General features: G+C 47.1%; 1 protein-coding gene across 2 annotated transcripts; it reads left to right on the top strand.

Moving 5' to 3' along the window:
• The first annotated feature begins 15,128 nt into the window (after positions 1-15,128).
• On the top strand, positions 15,129-24,133 carry COMMD2 (COMM domain containing 2). 2 transcript variants are annotated; one of them, XR_012318178.1, is made up of 6 exons: positions 15,129-15,311; positions 19,795-19,872; positions 20,769-20,851; positions 20,928-21,101; positions 22,803-23,180; positions 23,325-24,133. XR_012318178.1 is itself a non-coding variant. In XM_073673045.1 (5 exons), exons 1-5 carry the CDS (start codon positions 15,245-15,247, stop codon positions 22,998-23,000), a joined length of 600 nt encoding a protein of 199 aa, XP_073529146.1. In that variant the 5' UTR covers positions 15,129-15,244; the 3' UTR covers positions 23,001-23,282. The 2 variants fall into 2 exon arrangements, 1 of the variants encoding a protein (XP_073529146.1); XM_073673045.1 differs by lacking the exon at positions 23,325-24,133 and having other exon boundaries at positions 22,803-23,282.
• The last annotated feature ends 1,337 nt before the right edge of the window (positions 24,134-25,470 follow it).

Consider the following 25,470-nt stretch of genomic DNA (forward strand, 5'->3'; position numbering starts at 1 on the left):
TTGTGTTAGGAAAAAGGACGGTACGATGAGACTCTGCTGTGATTACAGGGAACTAAACCGAACGTCAGTACCTGATCGGCACCCAATACCAAAGATTCAAGATATGCTGAATAGTCTATCAGGAAGTACCTGGTTCTCTGTCCTCGATCAGGATAAAGCATACCATCAAGGGTTTGTTGAAAAGTCCAGTAAACCCTTGACAGCATTCATCACACCGTGGGGGTTATAGGAGTGGATCTGCATACCGTTTGGGCTCAGTTCAGCTCCAGCAGAATTTCAGAAGAGCATGGAAACCTGTTTGGAAGGATTGAGGGACAATATCTGCCAGCTGTACTTGGATGACAATGTGGTACACAGCAAAACCTTCCAGGAGCACGTTGAACAAGTGAGGACCGTATTACAGCGGTATCAACAACACGGAGTTAAGTTGACCCCAAAGAAGTGTGAACTGTTCAAAAGGCAAGTCCGATTTCTAGGGAAAATTGTGTCCGGAGAAGGATAGACCATGGACCCAGCAGAAATCGCTTCGGTACTGGCCTTAAAAGACAAGCGGCCCTCTACTGTCGGGGAGTTGAGGCAGATCTTAGGATTCCTCTCCTACTATCGTACTTACATTTGGAACTTCTTCAGGATTGCCACCCCTCTACACCTCCTCTTGAGGATGACGACAGAGTCAGCAATACCCACGGAAAAAAAGAAGAACACGGGTAGGACCGGACTTAAAAGAAACAACGCCGTTTCGTCCCAACAGCCCATTCTCTGGACAGCAGACCATCAGGAGGTATTGGAAGAAATAGTAGACTACCTGGTAAAACCACCCATCTTGTGATATCCTGATTTCAACATACTATTTGTTCTTCATTGTGACGCTTCTCAAGTTGGACTGGAAGCTGCCCTGTATCAGCATCAAGATGGAAAATTGAGAGTCATTGGTTACGGTTCTAGAACGTTGACAGACGCCGAGAAGAATTACCAGCTGCATTCCGGAAAATTAGAGTTCTTGGTATTGAAATGGGCTATCTGTGAACGATTTAGAGATTATCTCTACTACAGCAAAGAGTTTGAGGTATACACTGACAACAACCCTTTGACCTAGGGTCCTCACTACAGCCAAACTGAATGCAACGGGTCAGAGATGGGTCGCTGAACTAGCTGACTTCAATTCAGCATCAAGGACAGGCCAGGAAAATGCAATGTGGATGCTGATGGATTGTCGAGAATGCTACTAGAGCCTGAGGAGTTCATGCAAGAATGCTAGGAGGAAGACAGTCTGGAAGCCATTAAGAGCACTACCCAAGCAGTACAAGCTTATCAAGAGGAAGACACACCATTGTGGTGTCCGTTGATGGTGGAAACCACCACAAAAGCAAGAGAACAAGATCACCCCCTGCCCATTCAACAACTACCAAAAGAAAAAATCCATAGAGCACAACGGGAAGATCAGATAATTGGTAGAATACTACTTTATGTGGACCAAAATCGGTTTCCAAGTAAACGGGAGAGAGATAATGAGTCACCAGCAGTATCTGTTTCAGTTAAAGAATGGACGGAGCTCTACCTCAGTGAAGACGGTATCCTATATCGTAAAGCAGGACAAAATCGGCAGTTGGTACTACCCAGAGTATTTCGTAGGTTGGTTTTCAAAGAACTCCATGAAAACATGGGACACCTGGGAGTGGAAAGAACAACCAACTTGATCCATGAACGTTTCTGCTGGCCGTAAATGCAGAGAGATATTGAGAGGTACGTGACCAGGGAGTGTGGGTGTCTGAAAGATAAACATCCCAACACATCAACCCGGGCACCTATGGGCAACATCCAAACTACATATCGGTTTGAGATAGTCTCAATAGACTTTCTACATCTCGAGACATGCAAGGGTGATTACGAATACATATTGGTGGTGATGGACAATTTTACTCGATTTTCTCAAGCATATGCCACCACCAATTAAGCGGGTCGAACAGCGGCAGAGAAGATCTACAATGATTTTGCTTTGAGGTTTGGGTTCCTTACAAGGTTACACCACGACCAAGGAAGAGAATTTGAGAACCAGCTCTTTGCTAAGCTAGGAAAGTACTGTAGAATTCATAGCTCCCACACAACACCTTATCACCCAGAGGGTAATGGACAAGAGGAACGTTTTAACCGGACATTATTGTCGATGTTGCGCACTTTAACAGCTGACGAGAAGAAAGACTGGAAGAGTTCTCTGTCAAAAGTGGTACATGCCTATAACTGTACAAAGAGCGATGCAACGGGTTACTCACCCTTCTTCCTATTGTATGGACGATCGCCAAGACTGCCAATCGACATCATGTTCAATACACCGGTGTCAGAGACTTACAGAACGTAACCAGAGTACATTTAGAAATGGAAGTAATGGATGGCAGAGGCATACAACATAGTGTCCAAAGTGGTTACGCAAGGACAGAGCAAGAGTAAGGAGTGCTATGATCGAAAATGTTATGGAGCAGAATTGGCACCGGGAAGCCGGGTTCTAGTCAAGAACTTACGTGAGAAAGGTGGTCCAGGAAAACTTTGTTCATACTGGGAAGACAAGGTGTATGTGGTCATAAGGAGAAAAGCCAATGACAGTTCAGAGTATGAAATCCGATTGGAAACGGGAGACAAGAAAACCAGAATAGTCCATCGGAATTTACTACTACCCTGTGATTATCTCCCATCACAACAAGACTTCTCAGAAGTAGACCGACATCGTCCAAGATCAACTAAGGGACCACCATAGACTGAAGCTCCGGAGGTGGATAGTGACCTTGAAAGTTCCGATGAAGAAGAGCACACCGTTGTATTTCTCGTGCCGGCAAGGAGAGGGATGTACCATCCTCAGGAGAGTAAACCAAGTCCTGAGGCTCCAGAGTTTGAACCAAGGAGTACAGATGAAGTCCAATTTAGATCTGACAATTGAACACCGGCCCCTGAAGAGACTGATCGACACTCAGGAGGAGCGGAATTAACAGACCGTGTGGAAACAGGCAATTCAGGAGAAGTACAGGAACTTACAGAGACAGTTCCAAGATCATCTGAGGAAGTATGAGAAATGAGTGCGGGAGAAGAAACTTCTGTAACCGAAGAACCCGTGGTATCAGAGGAACAACCCAAAAGGAGGATGTCGACTCGAGAAGTGAGGAGGCCCGTGATGCTGACGTACGAGACACTTGGAGAACCGAGTCAAGTGCCAAGGACTGTCGACTGGAAACAGGTATCTCTGCCTGTGGACCAGGTAAGCCCACTTGAGTGGTATCTACCACCGAGAGACAGTATGGACAATGTTACCTGGTGGAAAGATTTGTTTAGGCCTAGTGAGAGAGAGAGCTAGTTGAAGACGTATGAAAAGCTCCAGCGGAAGAGTTGTTTTAATTGTGTTAATTGTTTATTTCTTACAGGAGTCCTATAAGAAAAAGGTCGTAAGAATAGATTGTTGTCAATGTTTATAAATGTTATACCAATTTGAAAATTATAAATTTATATAAATAGTTACTAAGCTTTAACCACTGTCTCAGAATTGGTCAGATTGATCAATTAAGATGAATGTCGAGGACGACATTCAAAAAGAAGGAAGAGTGTGACATGCAGAAGTAGTGCTGTTGCTTCCAAAGCATCCAGCAACTGCTACTAATAACACAAGCACAGGAGAAAGGAAGTGTTGTGCTTCAGAAGCATCCAGCAACTAGAGGGGTTAACACAGTCACAGAAGACAGAGAGTGTTTTAGCAGAGCCCCAGGGGGATTGTGGGGAACTTGTTATTGTAGTCTGGCTGAAGTCGAAGAGAAAGGTGGTGTGTTATCTGGATCTGACAGAAGGCAGCTGAACAGGATTCAGATCAGGAGAGAAACTAAACACAGGTCAGATAAACTCCCTGAACTAACAGTGCAGAGTATTGTCAGGCAGAAAGATAAGGACTGGAAGGAATTGTGTCACAGGGATCATCTCCCTGATCAAACCCTCTCGTCCTCCATCTCCATGCCAGATAAAGAATGCTGTGCACTATTGTGTCCTTGTGAAGGAAAAACCTGTGGTTGTGTATGCATAGAAGTGTGCTGCAAAGAGATCTAATCTGTGCTGAATTATGCTACTGAAGAGACTGTGAAGTTACTGTGCCTGCTTTAATAGACTGTACTGTGGTGAAGCCTGTTGCTTCAAAGAGTTAAATGGTACTGGCCGTTACAGTTAGTGAGAGGAGTTGAAGTCAGGATAGCGACGAGGAAGGTCCTGGGGAGTGGAGCTGTAAAGCAGCTCATCCCAGAGAGAAGCGGAAAAGAACCGGACACGGGAGTCCTAGGTTGTGGGGCACTGAAGGCCCAGCAGCAGAAACCAGAGGGCAGGAGACTGCAGGTCTCCTGGCCCCATCAGACGCCCGGAGGCTCAGCAGCACCATAGGGCCCAGCACCACCACGTGGGAGCGACACTCCAGGAAGGCCTGAGCTGCTTGCCATACGGGTGAGGAAAAAAGATGTTTTACTCAGGGACGAGGGCTACAGCATAGCTTTACGCAGCAGGGCCAAAGAGGTAGCGCAAAAGGGAAGGCCTCCAACTTCACCTGGCGAGGTGGATTCCCAACTTGCTTCCAGGCCGCCCGGACCTCCACTACCAGCTAGTACCCGTGCCCCGGTCTGCCTCACCACCGCAAGTAAAGATAAGAGGAAACTGCCATTAAGTTGTGGACTTTTCATTATCTGCGCCATCCCCTATAATACACTGCACAGCAATATCTATAACATCATCACTTCCTGCCCTGGAACTAAGCTCTGCCTGTGGAGAGCTGAAGCAACTCTGCTGCGTCATCATCAGCTCCAGAGGATCTGCATCGCAGCGGCGGCCCCATAAAGTCGCATACCACAGGTGGCGTCACGAATTATATACATATAAAAACTTTAATTCCCCTTTTCTCAACATCCCCTTTTATTGACCGCCCTGGGTCACGGACCGGGTCACCGCCACTGTGACACCCCCAGCACCGACCGGCCCCGCTACCGAGTACCCCACGGCCCAAGGGGCGCGTCAACTTGGTGTCACGAACAGGATTCACGAAGCCTGGTATAACCGGGTACTGTGTGCCATAGACTTTACTGAACGGTGGGATCACGTCATTTGCCATCCGCCGAGGGGAAGCAGGAGGCCCCGATCTGGAACCGCCGGGTAAGTGATCCCTCCCCCCTGCAGAGCAGCATACTGGTACGTCAGCAGACACCCAGGACCTGGCTGAGGTTCACTAGGGGGGAGGAAGATGCCCAACCTGGGAGAGGATTCAGCCTCGGGCGCGGCCGCCGCCACTGTCATGCCGTTATCAATGCCATATACAGTGCTGGCCAAAAGTATTGGCACCCCTGCAATTCTGTCAGATAATACTCAGTTTCTTCCTGAAATTGATTGCAATCACAAATTCTTTGGTATTATTCTCTTCATTTAATTTGTCTTCAATGAAAAAAACACAAAAAGAATTGTCCTAAAGCCAAATTGGATATAATTCCACACCAAACCTAAAAAAAGGGGGTGGACAAAAGTATTGGCACCCTTTGAAAAATCATGTGATGCTTCTCTAATTCGTGTAATTAACAGCACCTGTAACTTACCTGTGGCCCCCAACAGGTGTTGGCAATAACTAAATCACACTTGCAGCCAGTTAATATGGATTAAAGTTGACTCAACCTCTGTCCTGTGTCCTTGTGTGTACCACATTGAGCATGGAGAAAAGAAAGAAGACCAAAGAACTGTCTGAGGACTTGAGAAACCAAATTGCGAGGAAGCATGAGCAATCTCAAGGCTACAATTCCATCTCCAAAGACCTGAATGTTCCTGTGTCTTCCGTGCGCAGTGTCATCAAGAAGTTTAAAGCCCATGGCACTGTGGCTAACCTCCCTAGATGTGGACGGAAAAGAAAAATTGACGAGAGATTTCAACGCAAGATTGTGCGGATGGTGGATAAAGAACATCGACTAACATCCAAACAAGTTCAAGCTGCCCTGCAGTCCGAGGGTACAACAGTGTCAACCCGTACTATCCGTCAGCGTCTGAATGAAAAGGGACTGTATGGTAGGATACCCAGGAAGACCCCAATTCTTACCCCGAGACATAAAAAAGCCATGCTGGAGTTTGCCAAAACTTACCTGAGAAAGCCTAAAATGTTTTGGAAGAATGTTCTCTGGTCAGATGAGACAAAAGTAGAGCTTTTTGGGAAAAAGCATCAACATAGAGTGTACAGGAAAAAAAAGAGGCATTCAAAGAAAAGAACACGGTCCCTACAGTCAAACATGGCGGAGGTTCCCTGATGTTTTGGGGTTGCTTTGCTGCCTCTGGCACTGGACTGCTTGACCGTGTGCATGGCATTATGAAGTCTGAAGACTACCAACAAATTTTGCAGCATAATGTAGGGCCCAGTGTGAGAAAGCTGGGTCTCCCTCAGAGGTCATGGGTCTTCCAGCAGGACAATGACCCAAAACATACTTCCAAAAGCACTATAAAATGGTTTTAGAGAAAGCACTGGAGACTTCTAAGGTGGCCAGCAATGAGTCCAGACCTGAATCCCATAGAACACCTGTGGAGAGATCTCAAAATGGCAGTTTGGAGAAGGCACCCTTCAAATATCAGGGACCTGGAGCAGTTTGCCAAAGAAGAATGGTCTACAATTCCAGCAGAGCATTGTAAGAAACTCATTGATGGTTACCGGAAGCGGTTGTTCGCAGTTATTTTGGCTAAAGGTTGTGCAACCAAGTATTAGGCTGAGGGTGCCAATACTTTTGTCCGGCCCTTTTTTGGAGTTTTGCGTGAAATGATCAATGATTTGATTTTTGCTTCATTCTCTTTTGTGTTTTTTCCTTGCAAGCAAATTAATGAAGAGAATAATACCAAAGAATTTGGATTGCAATCATTTTCAGGAAGAAACTGAGTATTATCTGACAGAATTGCAGGGGTGCCAATACTTTTGGCCAGCACTGTATACCAGGGGCGGCGTGGTTGCCCCAGTACTCAGGGGAGTCGCACACCCTGACCGACTTTGAGGAGAGACTGCACAGTTTGTTTAAAGTGTACCCCCTGTCTGAGGAGCAGAAAGTCAGCATCCTTACAGAGTGCTACTTTGTTTGTTCATTGTACATGGAGGTAGCTCCTCTTAGTAAGCACCTGTTCACACCTATTTCTTGTAGTGGAAGTGCCGTCATTTTCTTTGTTACTAGATTTAAGCTTTGACTGAGCACTCCACCCCCATGCCGCAGGTGGTTTTAATTGCATCAGGATCTTACTTTCCCACACATAAGCAGACGGATGTCCCTTAGAGAGGTATTCACATTGTTAGGTCCTGACATTGAGAAACGCCTTATCGCGGCTGTCAGGTACACATGAATTGGCCAATTTATGCGCTAAGATTTCTCATTTATTTCTATATTCTACAGCAGCAATGCTATTCATATTTCATACTTCATATTGACATGCGCTAAAATTTCTCATTTATTTCTATTTTCTACAGTAGTAATGCTATTCATATTTCATACTTCATATTTACATACTCAGCGTTACAGAGTGCTACTTTGTTTGTTCATTGTACATGGAGGTAGCTCCTCTTAGTAAGCACCTGTTCACACCTATTTCTTGTAGTGGAAGTGCCATCATTTTCTTTGTTACTACAAGCTACAAGTGGGCACTGACTCCACCCCTTTGCACCAAAAGCATGCAGTATACCGGGTGGTCCAAGAATATGAGCGAGTCTTCAGCAAACACCCACAAGACTTTGGGCAGGTAAAAGGGGTCCAACATCATATCCCCACAGGAGATCATCCGCCCATTAAAGAGAAGTACCGGCCTGTACCCCCAGCTCACTATCAATGTGCCATAGGAATGTTACGGGAGATGGAGGCTGGGGTGATCAGAGATAGTTGTAGCCCCTGGGCAGCTCCATTAGTTCTTGTTAGAAAGAAAGATGGTACAATGAGGATGTGTGTTGATTACAGGCAGATTAACCGCGTTACACATAAGGACGCCTACCCATTACCCAGATTGAAGAATCATTAGCTGCACTAAGATCCGCTAATTATTTCTCCACTTTGGATCTCACCAGTGGGTATTGGCAGGTTCCTGTGGCAGAGGCAGACAGAGAAAAGACCGCGTTTACAACATCAATGGGCCTCAGCGAGTTCAACTGCATGCCATTCGGGCTCTGCAACGCCCCAGGAACCTTCCAGCGGTTAATGGAGTGTAGCCTAGGACACAAAAACTTCAAAACCGTCCTGCTGTACCTGAACGACGTAATTGTCTACTCGAAGACATATGAAGACCACCTGGAGCACCTGGCCGAGGTGTTCGAAGCCCTATCTGGTCATGGCCTGAAAGTAAAACCGTCCAAGTGCCACCTGTTGAAGCCCGAGGTGCAGTACCCAGGTCATGTGGTAAGCGCCAAAGGTGTAGCACCAGACCCTGAAAAAGTCACCATGATCAAGGACTGGCCAAGACCCTCGACTATCAAGGAAGTGCAGCAGTTCGTAGGGCTGGTAGACTACTACAGGAGATTTATCAAGGGTTTCACCAAGATAGCGGCACCCACGCAGGACCTCTTAGTGGGCCAGTCCAAGAAGGCCAAGTACCTGAAACCTCCATTCAAATAGGGTAAACCAGAAGACGAATCTTTCACTCGACTGAAAATGGCTCTTACTGGAGACGAAGTCCTGGCCTACCCCGACTATGGCCAACCCTTTATACTTCATACGGATGACAGCAACGTGGGATTGGGAGCGGTGCTGTCCCAGGTACAGGAGGGCAGAGAAAGAGTGATTGCCTACGCAAGCAGGAAGCTCCGGCCCACGGAAAGGAACACCGACAACTATAGTTCCTTTAAGTTGGAGTTTTTAGCCATAGTCTGGGCTGTAACAGAGCGCTTCAAACACTACCTCGCCTCCTCCAGATTTACAGTCTTCATGGATAACAACCCACTGATGCACCTGGAGACTGCAAAGCTTGGTGCCCTAGAGCAACGATGGATGGCCCGACTGTCTAACTACAAGTTTACCATCAAGTATCCGGCGGGGCATAAAAACACAAATGCTGATGTGCTGTCCAGGATGCCCAACTTGCCAGATGGGGGAGAAGACCCGGAAGAGCTGGAGGAGATAGAGCTACCCGCTTTCCATCGTCACGGGGTGACCCAGTGCTCCCACTGTGTGAGGGACAAGCGCTCCGCCAACAGGGAGGCCACGTTCAACCCATTGCCCCACCATGGATGGGCAGAGACGCAGGATAGCGATCCGGCTGTCCGCCTGGTAAAGGAGTTGCTGACACAAGCTGACTCGCACCCTGATCCAGATGCTCCACAGGAGACCCAACAGTTGTGGAAGGAGAAGGGCAAGCTTTTCATCTACGAGGGAAGGCTGTATCGAAGAAGCATTAACTCCCGCACACACGAACTGGTCTGGCAGGTGGTAGTCCCGAGGCGGGATGCGCCAATGGTCTTAGAAGCGTACCACGATGGAGCAGGACACTTCAGGTGGAAGAAGTTGGAAGTCCTGCTACGTGAGTGATTCTACTGGGTTGGCATGAGGAAAGCAATCGAGAGATGGTCTCGACAATGTGGTCCATGCAACCTGAGACGGAAAGACCGCGATAGCCAGAGGGCTCCCCTGCAGCCCATAATCACCAAACAACCACTTGAACTGGTAGCCTTGGACCACGTAAAGCTAGCCCCAAGCCGGTGAGGCAATGTCTACGCTCTCACCATAGTAGACCACTACTCCCTGTTCTTGGTGTAGTGCCAGTGAAAGATCAGACGGCTCAGACGGCAGCCAAAGCGTTTCAACAACACTTTTGTCGCCCGCGCGTTTACCCTGAACAAGTGCTTACCGACCAAGGTCCAGCCTTTGAAGCAGAAGTGTTTAAAGAATTCTGTAACCTGTACGGCTGCAAGAAAATAAGGACGATGCCGTATCATCCCCAGACCATCGGGTTGTGCGAGAAAATGAACTAGGTGGTAATAGACCTGTTGAAGACATTGCCCCTTGAAGAACGTAGCTTGTGGCCAGAGAAGTTACCAGATTTGGTGGACCTATATAACCACATCCCGGTGAACTCCACCAACTGTACACCCGCCTACCTGATGAGGGCAAGACCTGTCAAGCTACCCATTGACTTAGACATGGGAGTCTTAACACCTGAGACGACATCACCAGATGCAGACTGGGATTCGAAGCGGCAGCAACAACACCGCAAGGTGCAAGTATGTGTGGAGAGAAGTTTGTCCCAAGCGAGACAGAGGCAGGAGAAAACTTACAATCAGCACGCACCTGCAGTTCCCTTATCACCTGGAGAACAGGTACTCAAGAGGAAAAGATGAGTCCACAAATTAGATGACCAGTGGGAGGTTGAGCCATACACCGTCTTACCTTCGAATTTCGATAACACCAAGGTGTGCCTCATCAGTAAAGATGGAGGGGAAACTTCAGCGGCAGTCTCAAGAGACCACTTGAAGATATGCCCTGAACAGTTGAAACACAAAGAAGAAGACCAAGACAGCCCTCAGCCCACAGAAAAAGTGGAAGAAACGGTCCAAACAGTCCTTGGAGCATTTCCCCGGTCTTGGACGCAGGTGAACAGAGCAATTGTGATACCTGTCCTTTCTCCAAGCGGCTTCACCGGAAGCTGCAGAGGCTCCAGAACATCCGGAAGACCAGTCTGCCCCAGAGACAGATGCTTCATCAGCAGCAGATCAGGAGAATCTACCCTCTGCTAGCAGTGAACCTGTCATACCCAGGGTGAGTCAAAGAATTCGTAGGAGATTACCCAGCCTACCGGTGTTACCTCAGACTACCCGTATTGTAGTTCACACTGAACCCACCACACCAGGGGTAGACACTAGGGACCAGGGTAGGTCAGTGACAACAAATGTACTACGTAGATCGACCTGGAGTACTAAAGGTCAGCTCCCTGCCCGCTGGAGGAACTAAAGTGTATGTTATATATAGTTGTAACTGTTAAATAATCCTGGATATATATATTTATATTTGTTAAATTTATGGACAATTGGACCACAGGACTAGGTGTGGTCAGGACAATATTGAAAATAGTTAGTAAGTGGCCTTGAAAATAAACCGCAGGCGTGGCCGTAGACCAGGCCCAACGACAGAGTGCCCTGAAGCCTCGCCCAGGGATGATACACAAAGTGGGTTGATGCGGTTCCCACCAGCCAAATTTCAGTTATCTGGATTGTGGCGTAAAGACTAAGCGCCGCAGAGACTGCTATAAATGTTTGTTGGGTTTTTGTAATTTTTGACTTTGTAAACTATTTGTAATGTGAATTGTTATTGTTAATTGTTAATTCAAAAAGGTATCCTCAGTCCGGGAGTACTGAAGTTAACTAGGGGGGAATGTGACACCCCAGGAGTCCGGTTGCCACAGTGGCATTGCCTCCCTCACAAGGGGTGATGCAATGCCTGGAAGCAAGTAGGTGTCCCCTAGTCAGGTATACTAGCATGCAACACTTTCCTGGCTCCAGACGAGCAAGGGGAGCTCCTCCCCTTAGCAACTGGAATCTGGAGGCGGGGTTAGTTACAGTTAGTGAGAGGAGTTGAAGTCAGGATAGCGACGAGGAAGGTCCTGGGGAGTGGAGCTGTAAAGCAGCTCACCCCAGAGAGAAGCGTAGAAGAACCGGACACCGGAGTCCGAGGTTTCGGGGCACTGAAGGCCCAGCAGCAGAAACTGGAGGGCAGGAGACTGCAGGTCTCCTGGCCCCATCAGACGCCCGGAGGCTCAGCAGCACCATCGGGCCCAGCACCGCCACGTGGGAGCGACACTCCAGGAAGGCTCGAGTTGCCTGCCATACGGGTGAGGAAAAAGACATTTTACTCAGGGATGAGGGCTACAGCACAGCTATAAGCTGTGATCTCCTTCTCTACTCCCCTCTTATCTCCTCCTCCCACAATCGCATACAAGATTTCTCCCGTGGTTCCCCCCTACTGTGGAAACTTTCAAAAGGAGCCTGAAGACCCACCTCTTCCGACAAGCCTACAACCTGCAGTAACCACGGCTGCACGACCAGCTCTACCCTTACCTACTGTATCCTCACCCATCCCTTGTAGATTGTGAGCCCTCGCGGGCAGGGTCCTCGCCCCTCCTGTACCAGTCGCCGTCACATTGTGTTCAAGATTATTGTAATTGTTCTTGTATGTATACCCCTTTTTCACATGTAAAGTGCCATGGAATAAATGGCGCTATAATAATAAATTAATAATAATAAGCAGCAGGGCCAAAGAGATTAGCGCAAAAGGGAAGGCCTACAACTTCACCTGGCGAGGTGGATTCCCAACTTGCTTCCAGACCGCCTGGACCTCCACTACCAGCTAGTACCCGTGCCCCGGTCTGCCTCACCACCGCAAGTAAAGATAAGAGGAAACCGCCATTAGGTTGTGGACTGGTCATTATCTGCGCCATCCCCTGCACTACACTGCACAGCAATATCTATAACATCACCACTTCCTGCCCTGGAGCTAACCTCTGCCTGTGGAGAGCTGAACCAACTCTGCTGCGTCCTCATCAGCTCCAGAGGATCTGCACCGCAGCGGCGGCCCCATATAGCCGCATATGTGGCTCCCGAGGGTTCGTCCGCCACAGGGATGCTGCACTTCTCTAATGGAGTGTGGTGTTCCTCCTCTGAGGTAAGGACAGTGTGATAGTCGTGACCCAGCTTTTGCATCCAACACCACACTTCTCCACCAGAGGGAGCTAGTATGCACTAGATGTTGCTCCTCTGGTTACAGGGAGACTGGGGAACCATGAGTTAGGGGAACCAGTTAGTGGGTGAGGGTGGAGGACTTACAAGTTAGTTACACTTTAAATTTCATATTTAATAAAAAGCCATCTTTGGTCTCGGTCCTTGTCTAGTCGATTGTCAGGCCTTTGCTAGTCTGTCGGCTGTCTCTGTGCTATCAAAGTAATGTGACCTCCCTCCCGGAGCGCAGATCCTGTGTGGGCCTGCATAAAAAAGGAACAGAGGCCTCGTACCCTGGCCTTGGGACGAGAGGTAGGTTGTAGACCAGGAATGTCTCAACCCGGCCACGGACCAGGATCAAGAAGGCCCGGAGCTTAAGAGTGTGGCTCCACAGCAAATGGATCCCAGGCAGGATGCAGACGGAGAGGTGTACGCCACCTGTCCTCGCCATGCTGATATATTCAGAGGGACTCCGGCTGCAAGAGGGGTACCGGCCCCCGACACCCGACCTTGCTACTCTATGTCCTGGTCAGGAAAGCCCTGTAGGCCCTGAGGATCCCACCGGGAATCGGATGGAGCACAGCTGCCACCCGTGCCCTAGTTCTGAGAGGAGCTCAGAGCGAGTCCCGGCCTATTTGCACACACACGGACAGGAAAGGATTCGGTCTGTAGTTCAGGAACACTCTGGTGTAGGGTCCCGACTGAATGCTGGACTTACTCGGAGGTTGTCGGACCCCCGTCTCTGGCGAACGCAGGACTCCGCGGGGAGCAGGGAGTCGCCTTCCTTCTGCCATCTCTAAAGTGAGTAAAGCCTTGGAAGTTCACCCCTATGGCCTCCGGACTGTTTATTCTGCGCCACACCGCGAGACACGGCGCCCGTCTCCCTCTACTACTACCCCCATCCTCCTGTCCCTCTGCCCTGAGGCCCTGCTCCGCCTGTGGGGAGTAGTAAGAACTTTGGCCGCTGTAACACCATGCCTCAGCGGACTGCAGCGGCGCTGATGGCCTTCACCAGGTGCCACAGGTGGGGTAGTCGTTAAATCAGCCACTCAACCCGGATGAGCCCACACCATCTCTTTTTAATGTGACGGCCCTGAGCACGGGTCGGGTCAGGGCCACGGCTGCACCCCATCTCTCCATCACAGAACCCGACTCCGAGTCCCCCATCACCCAGGGTAAACTAAAAGGGCTCTTTCGCGAATGAGGCGTCACACATACCACAGGTGGCGTCACGAATTATATACATATAAAAACTTTAATTCCCCTTTTCTCAACATCCCCTTTTATTGACCGCCCCCGTGACCCCCCCAGCACCGACCGGCCCGGCTACCGAGTACCCCACGGCCCGGGGGGTGCGTCATTTCCATAACCAGTGCCAGTATATGAGAGCTTAACGGAATCCCTGACGAAGGAAAGCGTATTTTCTGTAACAACTCGTAGAATTTGTTTGATCTGTTCTTTTTCCATTGTTGTTACGTCACGGAGACGGTAATTGGAAGAGAACATTAAGGACGCAGTCAGACGGCCATATAACACTGACGACGATCGTATCATAATGCTCGGACTGGCTTTCTGCTCTCCTGTCCTGAGTCTGTCAGCATGTATTTCTATGCAGCTGTCACACTCGGGTCAGGAGAGCCGCCGGCCAGTCCGAGAATTGCGATACGATCGTCATCCGTGTTGTACGGACGTCTGACTGACCTCAATGTGAGCAGCAGTTTGCTAGGGCCGCGCCTTACAGCCGGGACGCACCACGCTGCTCATCATCCTACTACACAACGTATCTGTTGGGAATCATGCAATATGGATTTTAATCACGATGACCTGAACTATTTCTCTTTTATAAGAAAACTTACTCTCAGGTCGGTACATATTAGGGACAATGTTCCTATATTAATGTTGTTTTATATATATATATATATATATATATATATATAAATGTCTCTTTTAATCCTTTACACTCAGTTATTACCTGTTTATATATATCTGGTCGCAGGTGATGGATATATGTGAAGTATTGTGCCGCAGTTTGGAACTTGCGATGGAGGGGCCCAGGGAATTTTACTAAATAGTTCTCCGAGATGTTTAGACCAGCCTCCATACTGCGTTCCTTCAAACCCCGTGTGCACGTGTACCTAACCCTGAGGCTCTGATGCTGTTTTGAAGGCAATGGTCACTCTAAGTAGTGATCTGAATTTGAAAGCCTTCTTACTGAGCATTTGTTTCCCCCTCCCTGGATTCTCACACAGCACTGTAACTGTATTCAATAAATCCTTTACACAAGAGAAACAGGAGACGCAGAAGACTCCATGTAAGAAACTGCGACCTGCTGCACCTCAGGAGAGCAGGAAACACTCCTGTGCATTCTACCAAGCTGCCACTAGATGGCGACAATACGAAGTGTGAGTGGAACAAATACCGATTGCGCTTGTTTCCAGCCGGAGGGTTTGGTTGGGTGCACGCTCTGTCATGTGCTCATGAACTGTCATGTGATGAGGGGCTGGTTGCAGAGAGCTCGTACACTGAGGCTGCCGGGACATCATGCTGCTGGTGCTGAGTGATGAGCACCGCGCACATCTGCAGATCCTCACCCAGGTGGAGGGCGCCGGTGAGTCACGTGACTGGGAGAGTCTAATCATGCCCTGAGGGAGGGGATGCTGTCATGGCTTACCTGCACCCCTGCTGTCACCTCACAGATGGTGACGTCCTCTCACTGTGTCATTAGTTTTCATGAAGGTTCCAGGGCAGCTGCATGAAAGACAATTCCATAAGTGATTGTTGTCATTGAGATGCTGGTTATTTGCAGTGGAGGCCAGACATGGCTGATATCAGCTGCTGCCTCCTCTGGGACCTGCCCTCACCTCCATTCATTCCCATGGGGTTACAGAGGTGAGAGGGGATGAAGCATTGAGCATGTGGAATAAATGGCAGATCCAGTGCGGACCAGCCGCCGCCATACACTGCTCCCAATAACATCCATCCTATTCTCACACTGCAGTCTGTTTGCAGCACCTATTTCCTGTCTTTGTCAGAAATTGACACCATTTTGGCACCCGGTGTCACATATTCAGCCTCGCCCCTTTTCCGGTAAACACATAAATATTGGTGCAAGTCATGAAAGGCCGTTTTTTTGGCATATTCTTTCCCCAATATTTTAAAAGTTTAAACTTGTACAAATGAGTTGCTACCATATACATTTGTTGTTTTATGATGTTATGTTGTTAAAGGGAACCTGGCACATTCCAAAATGCTACTAAGCTGCAGATATGGGGTTAATCTATAGGTTAATAATGTTCTGACCCTTCACAGAGAACCGTGCACCTGGGGGAGAAAGAAGTGTGTTCCTCCCGGCAGCCTCGGGCTTCAGTCAACGATTAGTGCACAGTGAGCGGCGGCTGTAACCACGGCCCGGCCCAGCGGTGTGTCAGTGCCGGTCGTCCTTACAGCCGCCGCTCACTATATACTGATAGCGTTGGGGACGTCACAGGTTCCCTTTAACTTATAAAAGAAAATAAAAGTAAACACATCTGCCCTAAAGAACTGATCAGGGACTACACCAGTAGCACGTTCTGCTTTTATTAGTGTGTAATCCAGTGGGGCCAAGGTCAGTCACATTATGAAATCTGGGATACCTGAGGTAGGGTATATAGTTAGGTGTCAGCCTGATTAAAGGGTTAATACTTGTTGTTAAATTGGTACAGACAGGTAGATGGTAGTAAATGACAAGCTTGCTTATTTTAACAACGTTTTCTGTCTTCTGCAGTCAAGTTAAAAAGTTTTGAGACGGACACAAATTTTATTTTTCACAAAGTTTGCTGCTTCAGTGTTTTCCTGGGAGGCACCATAACGGGTATGTGGCTAAGAGGAGCGTGAAGTAGTGATGGGCACTCAGGCTGTTTTTGGTGATCTGGCGCTTTTTGGATCCTAAATGGATCCCTGTTAAATATGTGTTCACCATAGGTAAGCACATATTTAAGATGACATTGATGTGCCGAAACTCCACCCACTCGCGATTAGCCGATTAAATTACAGAGTGGGCGGAGTTTGGTTCAGATGGGCAGAGTTACAACCGCTGAACACAGCAATTTTACACCCAGTGAGAGCCATTCAGAAAAGTTAGTGGCTCTCACTGAGGTGCCGGCTCCCATCAGCCACAGCATGGAGCCGGCTCTTTGTGTCGGATCATTCGCAACCGACACATCACTAGCGTGAAGTCAGCTCTGATTGGCCACAGGGATTGCATGACATAACAATGTCACATGAGCCCCATGGGGCTAATACTGCTGAAACGGCGCTAGCACCGGAGGTGAGTATAGGTATTATTAATTTGCTGGGGCAAACATGAGCATTCAGAAGGGATTTTCCTAGTAGTGGACATCCCCTTTAATACTACCCAGTGATCTTAGAGAAATGAGTCTGTAGTGTAAATCTTCTTTAAACATTTCCCATTGTTTTCTTTTGGGTTTACCGCTGATCTGGTGATTTCACCCCACAGAGAGGTACAGTGGGGAAAAAAAGTATTTAGTCAGCCACCAATTGTGCAAGTTCTCCCACTTAAAAGATGAGAGAGGCCTGTAATTGACATCATAGGTAGACCTCAACTATGAGAGACAAAATGAGAAAACAAATCCTGAAAGTCACATTGTCTGATTTGGAAAGAAATTTTTTTCAAATTTTGGTGGAAAATAACTATTTGGTCAATTACAAACAAGCAAGAGTTCTGTCTCTCACAGACCTGTAACTTCTTCTTTAACCCCTTACTGGCCCAGGGCGTATTAGTACGCCCGAGGCCATCACCCCCGGTTCAGTGAGGGCTCCGGGCACATGTCAGCTGATTATTATACCCGCGGCTGTTAACATGTTAAATGCCGCTGTCAATCTCTGACAGCGACATTTAACATCGCCGTGCCTTAAGCACGGCATTAGCCCCGCCCATCGGTGACCGCTTCACATGATCGCGGGTCACCGATGGGTGGTCAAGACAACCCTGGGTCTGCAGCAGACCCCAGTGGTTGTCATGTAAAGATTACTATGAGCGCCACCTAGCGGTCGGCGCTCATAGTACAGGAGCATTTCTGCTAAATAGAGGTGATCTGCTCATCGCCTCTATGTAGCATAGGCGATCAGGTAATTGCTGCTTCTAGTCTCCTATGGAGACTATAGAAGCAAACAAAAAGTGAAAAAAAAATGTTTTTAAAAAATATAAAAGTTTAAATCACCCCCCCTTTTGCCCTATTCGAAATAAAATAATAAAAAATAAACCCCACATACACATATTTGGTATCGCCGCATTCAGAATCTCCCGATCTGTCGATATAAAAGAAGAATTAATCCGATCGGTAAACGGCGTTATGAAAAAAAAATTTCAAACGCCAGAATTATGTTTTTTTGGTCGCTTCAACATTGCAATAAAATGCAATAACGGGCGATCAAAACATTGTATCTACCCCAAAATTGTATCAATAAAAATGTCAGCTCGGCGCGCAAAAAATAAGCCCTCACCCGGCCCCAGATCCCGAAAAATGGAGACGCTACAGCTCTCGGAAAATGGCAAACTTTGGAATTTTTTTCACCACTTAAATAAAAAAGAACCTATACATGTTTGGTGTCTACGAACTCGTAATGGCAGGTCAGTTTTACCATCCAGTGAACGTGGAAAGAAAAAAAAACAACTGTGGAATTGCAAAAAACGGAAAATCCCAAGGTCGTGAAGGGGTTAAGAGGCTCCTCTGTCCTCCACTCATTACCTGTAGTACTGTCACCTGTTTGATATTGTTATCAGTATAAAAGACACCTGTCCGCAACCTCAAACAGTCACACTCCAAACTCCACTATGGTGAAGACCAAAGAGCTGTCGAAGGAAACAAAATTGTAGCCCTGCACCAGGCTGGTTAGACTGAATCTGCAATAGGCAAGCAGCTTGGTGTGAAGACATCAACTGTGGGATCAATAATTAGAAAATGGAAGACATACAAGACCACTGATAATCGCCCTCGGTCTGGGACTCCACACAAGATCTCACTCCGTGGGGTCAAAATGATCTCAGGAACGGTGTGCAAAAATCCCAGAACCACACGGGGGGACCTAGTGAATGACCTGCAGAGAGCTGGGACCAACGTTACACCGGCTACCATCAGTAACACACTACGCTGCCAGGGACTCCAATTCTGCAGTGCCAGATGTGTCCCCCTGCTTAAGCCATTACATGTCCGGGCCCGTCTGAAGTTTGCTAGAGAGCATTTGGATGATCCAGAAGAGTATTGGGGGAATGTCATATGGTCACATGAAACCAAAGTAGAACTGTTTGGTAAAAACAAAACTCGTTGTGTTTGGAGGAGAAAAGAATGCGGAGTTGCATCCAAAGAACACCATACCTACTGTGAAGCATGGGGGTGGCAACATCATGCTCTGGGGCTGTTTCTCTGCCAAGGGACCAGGACGACTGATCCGTGTACATGAAAGAATGAATGGGGCCATGTATCGTGAGATTTTCAGTGCAAACCTCCTTCCATCAGCAAGGGCATTGAAGATGAAACGTGGCTGGGTCTTTCAGCATGACAATGATCCCAAGCACACCGCCAGGGCAACAAAGGAGTGGCTTCGTAAGAAGCATTTCAATGTCCTGGAGTGGCCTAGCCAGTCTCCAGATCTAAACCCTATAGAAAACCTTTGGAGGGAGTTGAAAGTCCGTGTTGCCCAGCGACAGCCCCAAAACATCACTGCTCTAGAGGAGATCTGCATGGAGGAATGGGCCAACATACCAGCAACAGTGTGTGCCAACCTTGTGAAGACTTACAGAAAACGTTTGACCTCTGTTATTGTCAACAAAGGATATATAACAAAGTATTGGGATGAACTTTTGTAATTGACCAAATACTTATTTTCCACCAAAATTTGAAAAAAAATTCTCTCCAAATCAGACAATGTGATTTTCAGGATTTGTTTTCTCATTTTGTCTCTCATAGTTGAGGTCTACCTATGATGTCAATTACAGGCCTCTCTCAGCTTTTTAAGTGGGAGAACTTGCACAATTGGAGGCTGACTAAGTACTTTTTCCCCACTGTAACTTTCGCTCTTTTTCATCTTTGTAGTTGTCGGAGAGTTCGGTCGGATTGCAGTAGAATTTCTACGAAAAGGTTCAAATCCAAAAATCTATGAAGGAGCAGCACGTAAGTGATGGACATGTGCACTTTCTGTGTCTCAGTGAACAACATGATATCTTTACTTTGCAGTGGAGATGTAAGTCTCTTACCAGGTGTATTGTGCTGGGAATGCAGCAGTATATGTGCTAGGACTATCAGTACTGTGATAATGTAAGGGCTCAGACAGGAATTGGTAAAGTGTATTGTCACTGAACAGTATCTAAAGCTCCTTTTAAAGGGGTTGTCTCCTCTTATTAAATGGATGAAATTGCAAAGTGCTTGTAAAAACAAGCAACTATGCAGTTTATTAAAAATCTCCGCCTTTCTTTAGAACAGAGGGGATTTTTAGTTCTATGGTTTACAGCTCATTGCCAAGATTGCTGGCCATCTCTGCAGTGTATTGGCCGGTTTCCAAGCCAAGGAGCGCGCTTACGAACTATTAGCTATATAGCATGCAAGTGCTCCTCTGAAGCCATCCGAATCGCCCAATTTGGCCATCTCCTGTGTTACATCGCTTCTCCGTTGCTGCACAGGCAATGCTATCTGCTAGCGGCACTGGAGAGTGGGCAGTTTGCCCTAGTGTGCAGCCATGCCACCATCCCGCACTGTCCATCTTCAGGAGTGCCCCCACCCCACTGCAAGCAGGATGCCAATAGTCAGAAGAGCGGTGCACTCCTGCAGAAAGGCTCCTGAGACAACCTCCTTAAGAGGGTTATGCAATCACAGCAACCTGTTTTCTCAATAGAGATGTCATAGTGTCCTGGGAATGGGCTGGACCCGAAGCTGCAACCCTGGAAAGCTACACAGGCAACCACAGCCATAGTGTTTCTATGGACGGATTCCATCATGTAAAGAAGTCTGTTAGTGATCACCAATAATCACGCTTTATTTAGATGCACTATGACGCTCTTCTGTCTTCATAGGGAAGCTGGAGGTGAGCAGTACGACTGTCCAGCAGGCCGTAGAGGGGCTCACGTATCTGCTCACAGAGGGCTCCAAGCTGCTGGTGAGTGAGCTGTCGTCTGTCTGATCCTCCTCAGTGCTTGTGTGTTGTGTTCTTCATGGAGATATTCTTCTTACAGATCTCTGAGATTGATTTCCAAGACTCTGTGCTTGTTTTGGGATTTTCTGAAGAGCTGAACAAAGTCCTTCTGCAGTTGTATTTGGACCACAGGAAAGAGATCCGGAGAATTCTCAGCGAGCTTCAGCCAAATCTTCCTCATTACCATAACCTTGAGTGGCGGCTGGATGTCCAGGTACGTGGAATACTGTAATTTCCCTACATTTATTATGTATAATTGCTGCATTCATTCTAACATTTTGTCCAGAGAAATGTTAAGTGTCTGCAACAACTCACTGTACACGCGCTCACCTCTGGTGCGAGATGTGTCCTCCCTGTTGTCCAGCAGGCATTACCATTGTGATAGAACAACTGCCCCCAGCTTCTTCCACCAGTGACCACAGCAGGACTGTCTCCCCTCTACCTCAGCAAACAGTCCCAGCACGCCTCCCCCTCCCTGTAGCTGTCAGGGAGCTCATCAATCTTCATCTGAATCAATAGGATAAAAGTAAAGCAGAGCACAGAGGACAGTGTGAATGTTTAAGATGGCTGCAGATATGCTGAGGTGCTCACCTCACCCCTTAGTACGCAGACACAACACTAGGAAATTTGTATAGAATCAGGTCAGGCTCCAGGGTAGAGGACTTCTGTGGTTTCAGCTCCGTTTGTGTGTGTAGTTAGCAAGAAAGTAATGAATAAAAATGTAAAAAAGACCACGTAAATCAATCATTCCCTTACATGTTGGACGCTTTAGATGGGCTTTTCTATGTTATAATTTATTATTCATGTAACAGGCTCCATGCATTTACCATCGTTCACAAGCGCCCGGCCACCTAATATATAAAGTGACAGGAGCAAAACCTCTTTTTTTCAGTATTTATAAACCACGATAGTCATCATCACATGGATGTTTTGTGGTCTTATTACTATTAGATCAGTTATGTGCTAAGGGCAGCATGATATATTGCCAGGTCACCTTAGCTAATATGTCAATTGTCTCAAAAAATGTGAATTGCAATGAAGCCGATTAGAAAGAATCCAGCGGATTCAGCTCTACCCCGACCTCCTGTAGTACAATACATTGGTGGCCATACGTTAGTAAGGAAACTCCCTCCTCAGAAATACCAATGAATCCGCTGTGTTCTCTCCAATCTAAAGGCATATGGACCATCAAGAAGAGCGCAAGCTTTTCTCACCACCAGGATAAATCCCCTGTAATGAGTGCTCCACCATAGAGGGTCCCATCTCAGGAGGAAGATGACTTCTCCAATCACTGACACTCTATATTTTTTATAGTGCCAGGAAAGTGTCAGAATATGGATATAGGTACATGCTGGCTCAGTGGTTAGCACAGTGGTTTATAGCCGACCAATAGTAACATCTGCATGGAGTTTAGAAGTTCTCCCTGTAGGGACTTTTCTAGGTAGTTTCTTCATACATGAACCAACTGAGTTCCTTAGAATTGGCCCTGAAAGACTCATCTTGTTTTTTTTTTGGTTTGGGCAAATACGCGTACCCCATCTCCTCCCACCAATGGCATCGGTCATTCCCCGGTCTTGCAAACATAGGAATTAAAAAGTAGTCCCTTCTAAACTTACTAAAAGCAGCTTTGCACCCAGGAATGCAGTCATTAGGTGGGTATAACGCCCATAGTCTATATCTGTTTAGTGTGTTTCAGTCTTGGACAAACCTATACAAAGCTTCATCTAATGTATGGTGTAAATGCGACACACATCACAAACTCATCCTAATGCAACATCTGTGTCTGATACTTGCCTATATTACGTCCATTACACGTAACTGTGGCATCTGGCCACTAGGGGGTAGTATTGTGCTATTGAATGTATTAGAAGCCCCCTGTGTTAGGCTAACACATGTCATATCCGCTCACATGTAGCTGGCCAGCCGAAGCCTGAGGCACCAGATAAAGCCCACCGTCACCATGAAACTGCATCTGGAGGAGAACAATGAGCTGAAGACCAGCGTGTTACAGACAGACCCCGCCACACTAATCCATATCATCCAGGAACTGGAGCAAGCGCTCGCCGAGATGAAAACCACCCACTGCCGCCGAATAGTGCGCAATATTAAGTAATGAATGGGGATCATACCGCTGAATGTGAAACCATGTATACCGCCACGATGATGACTTAGGAATACACCATCTTTACCTCATAATGTCTTTGGGACGAGTGAAGCAGTATGTAGTTCTCCTCCGAGGCTAGTTACAGCTCTCATCGGACTGATGTTATGCTGGGGGTTGTACTTCCTGCAGGTAAGGAGTTGCGTGTTATGGAGTAGTACAGCAGACCTCACTGCTGCAGCTTGTAAATAATCTGTTAGTATATTAATAAAAGGATATCCTTTCTGATTACAACGTGTGTTAATTCTTTATTTTGGTACATATTTGGTCTAACAGAATCTATGGACGCAAGTCTATGTGTGGAGGTTTCCCAGCCAACCGTCCTAGACCTCATGTGCCCGGCCATATACCGGCTGTGATTTTGGAGCAACAGTAGGGTCTCATCCAGCTGCAGTAAGGACTAAAGGCCGCACATTGTGGGATGACATCGTGCCCAGAAACGTTCAGAACAAGGTTTTCTCTGCCATGTTTTGTCACTGACGTTAACCAGTTATGCACCGGACCTCTTCTCCCTGCTGGTGTTAATCACTAGTCAAAACACACTAGAAATATTGGGCCAGTTTTTGTTTTTAGAATTGGATCACTTGGATGTTCGCTGCCTCGGGGTAACCCTGGACTCCAATCTCTGCTTCAAACCACATATCCAAGCTGTTTCCACTTCCTACCGACTTCAACTCAAAAATATCTCCCGGATCCGCACATTCCTCAACCATGAATCTACAAAAACACTAGTGCATGCCCTCATCATCGCCCACCTCGACTACTGCAACCTCCTACTCTGTGATCTCCCTTCTAATAGTCTCGCACCCCTCCAATCTATCCTAAACTCTGCTGCCCGACTAATCCACCTGTCCCCGCTCTATTCCCCGGCCTCTCCCCACTTTCAAACCCTCCACTGGCTCCCCAGTTCAAAACCCTAACCACGGCATATAAAGCCATCCACAACCTGTCTCCTGGTACTTACTTGCACGTCACATCTGATCCTCACAAGATCTCCTTCTCTACTCCCCTCTTATCTCCTTTTCCCACAATCACATATAAGATTTCTCCCGTGCTTCCCCTCTACTCTGGAACTCTCTACCCCAACGTATCAGACTCTCGCCGACCGTGGAAACCTTCAAACGGAGCCTGAAGACCCACCTCTTCCGACAAGCCTACAACCTGCAGTAACCCTCGCTCCACCACATTGCTTCACTACTAGCTCTACTCTTACTTACTGTATCCTCACCCATCCCTTGTAGATTGTGAGCCCTCGCGGGCAGGGTCCTCTTCCCTCTGTACCAATCGCTGACTTGTATTGTTCAAAGATTATTGTATCTGTTTTTTATTATGTATACCCTGTAATAAATGGTGCTAAAATAATAAAATGCCCCCAATTTATCACATTGGCTCGTACTGAGGTGATAAATTTGGCACGGAAATACTTTTGTGCAACATTACACCAGCTTCTGGTTGACTTACTTTAGTCCAATTTTTTTTCTTATTTTGGCGCAGTTTGGCCCATCATAAGCTTTGCCACTTTCTCTCGAAGCAACACAAGGCACAAACAAAGCATCTGACACGTAATAAATTTGTTTTATTTGAGCCAGATATTTGGAGCATTTTCATTAGTAAATTTGCCCACTGTGTATAATTTTGGACTCCAGTGTAAAAGAAGGACATGGCTGAACTAGAGCCCGTACAGAGAAGCCTGAGCCAGGTTATTAAAGGTAACCCATCAACAGGATCTGAATAATAAACCCTGGTATGGCGGTGTAGTGCGTAGAGCAGCTGATATATCAGATTACCACAAGACAAGGATCATTTTTGTTGCTGTTTTAAGAACTACACAGTCATAGTCAGTTTGATTAGTAAAATCATCCTGACAGGTTCCCATTAAGGGAAAAGATAAGTTGTGTTTCAGGATTGGTACAAAAGTAAAGTTATTCGGCTAGGAAAATACAGCTTAGGCCGTGATCAGGCCATGTTTCATGGCCTCCAATTCACATATTCTCAGAGAAATGCTCCCGATGTTTGGAGAAAACGGCGGCTGTGCCAGATGACTAACCGCGGCTTCCAACTTATATCCATTTAACACACAATTTTTACTGGATCCTGCAGGTTAGGAAAACGTAATCTACACCATTCCGTACCTATCATATGCCCCCCAGCGGAAAGCCAAAAAGGCATTTTATTGGTCTCCATCTGGCCCTTTGTACACCTCAGACAGTGCGTCGGGAGTTTTCCATAGTACACGCTAAACATAGGGCAAACACACAGTATGAGCATATCCTGAGGGGCGATCTAACTACAATGTACAAGTGTATTTGAATGAACAGTGTGAGATCTACGTACTGCAATAGTGACAAGGAGGCATCCTTTATGTCTACAAGAAAGAAGGTTTAAGTATCATCACAGACGGATTCCTTAAGATTATGGAGCA

Source organism: Phyllobates terribilis, unplaced genomic scaffold (genome assembly GCF_046119375.1).
Source record: "Phyllobates terribilis strain yellow unplaced genomic scaffold, ASM4611937v1 Scaffold_3__8_contigs__length_932513732, whole genome shotgun sequence".
Taxonomy (NCBI): Eukaryota; Metazoa; Chordata; class Amphibia; order Anura; family Dendrobatidae; genus Phyllobates; species Phyllobates terribilis.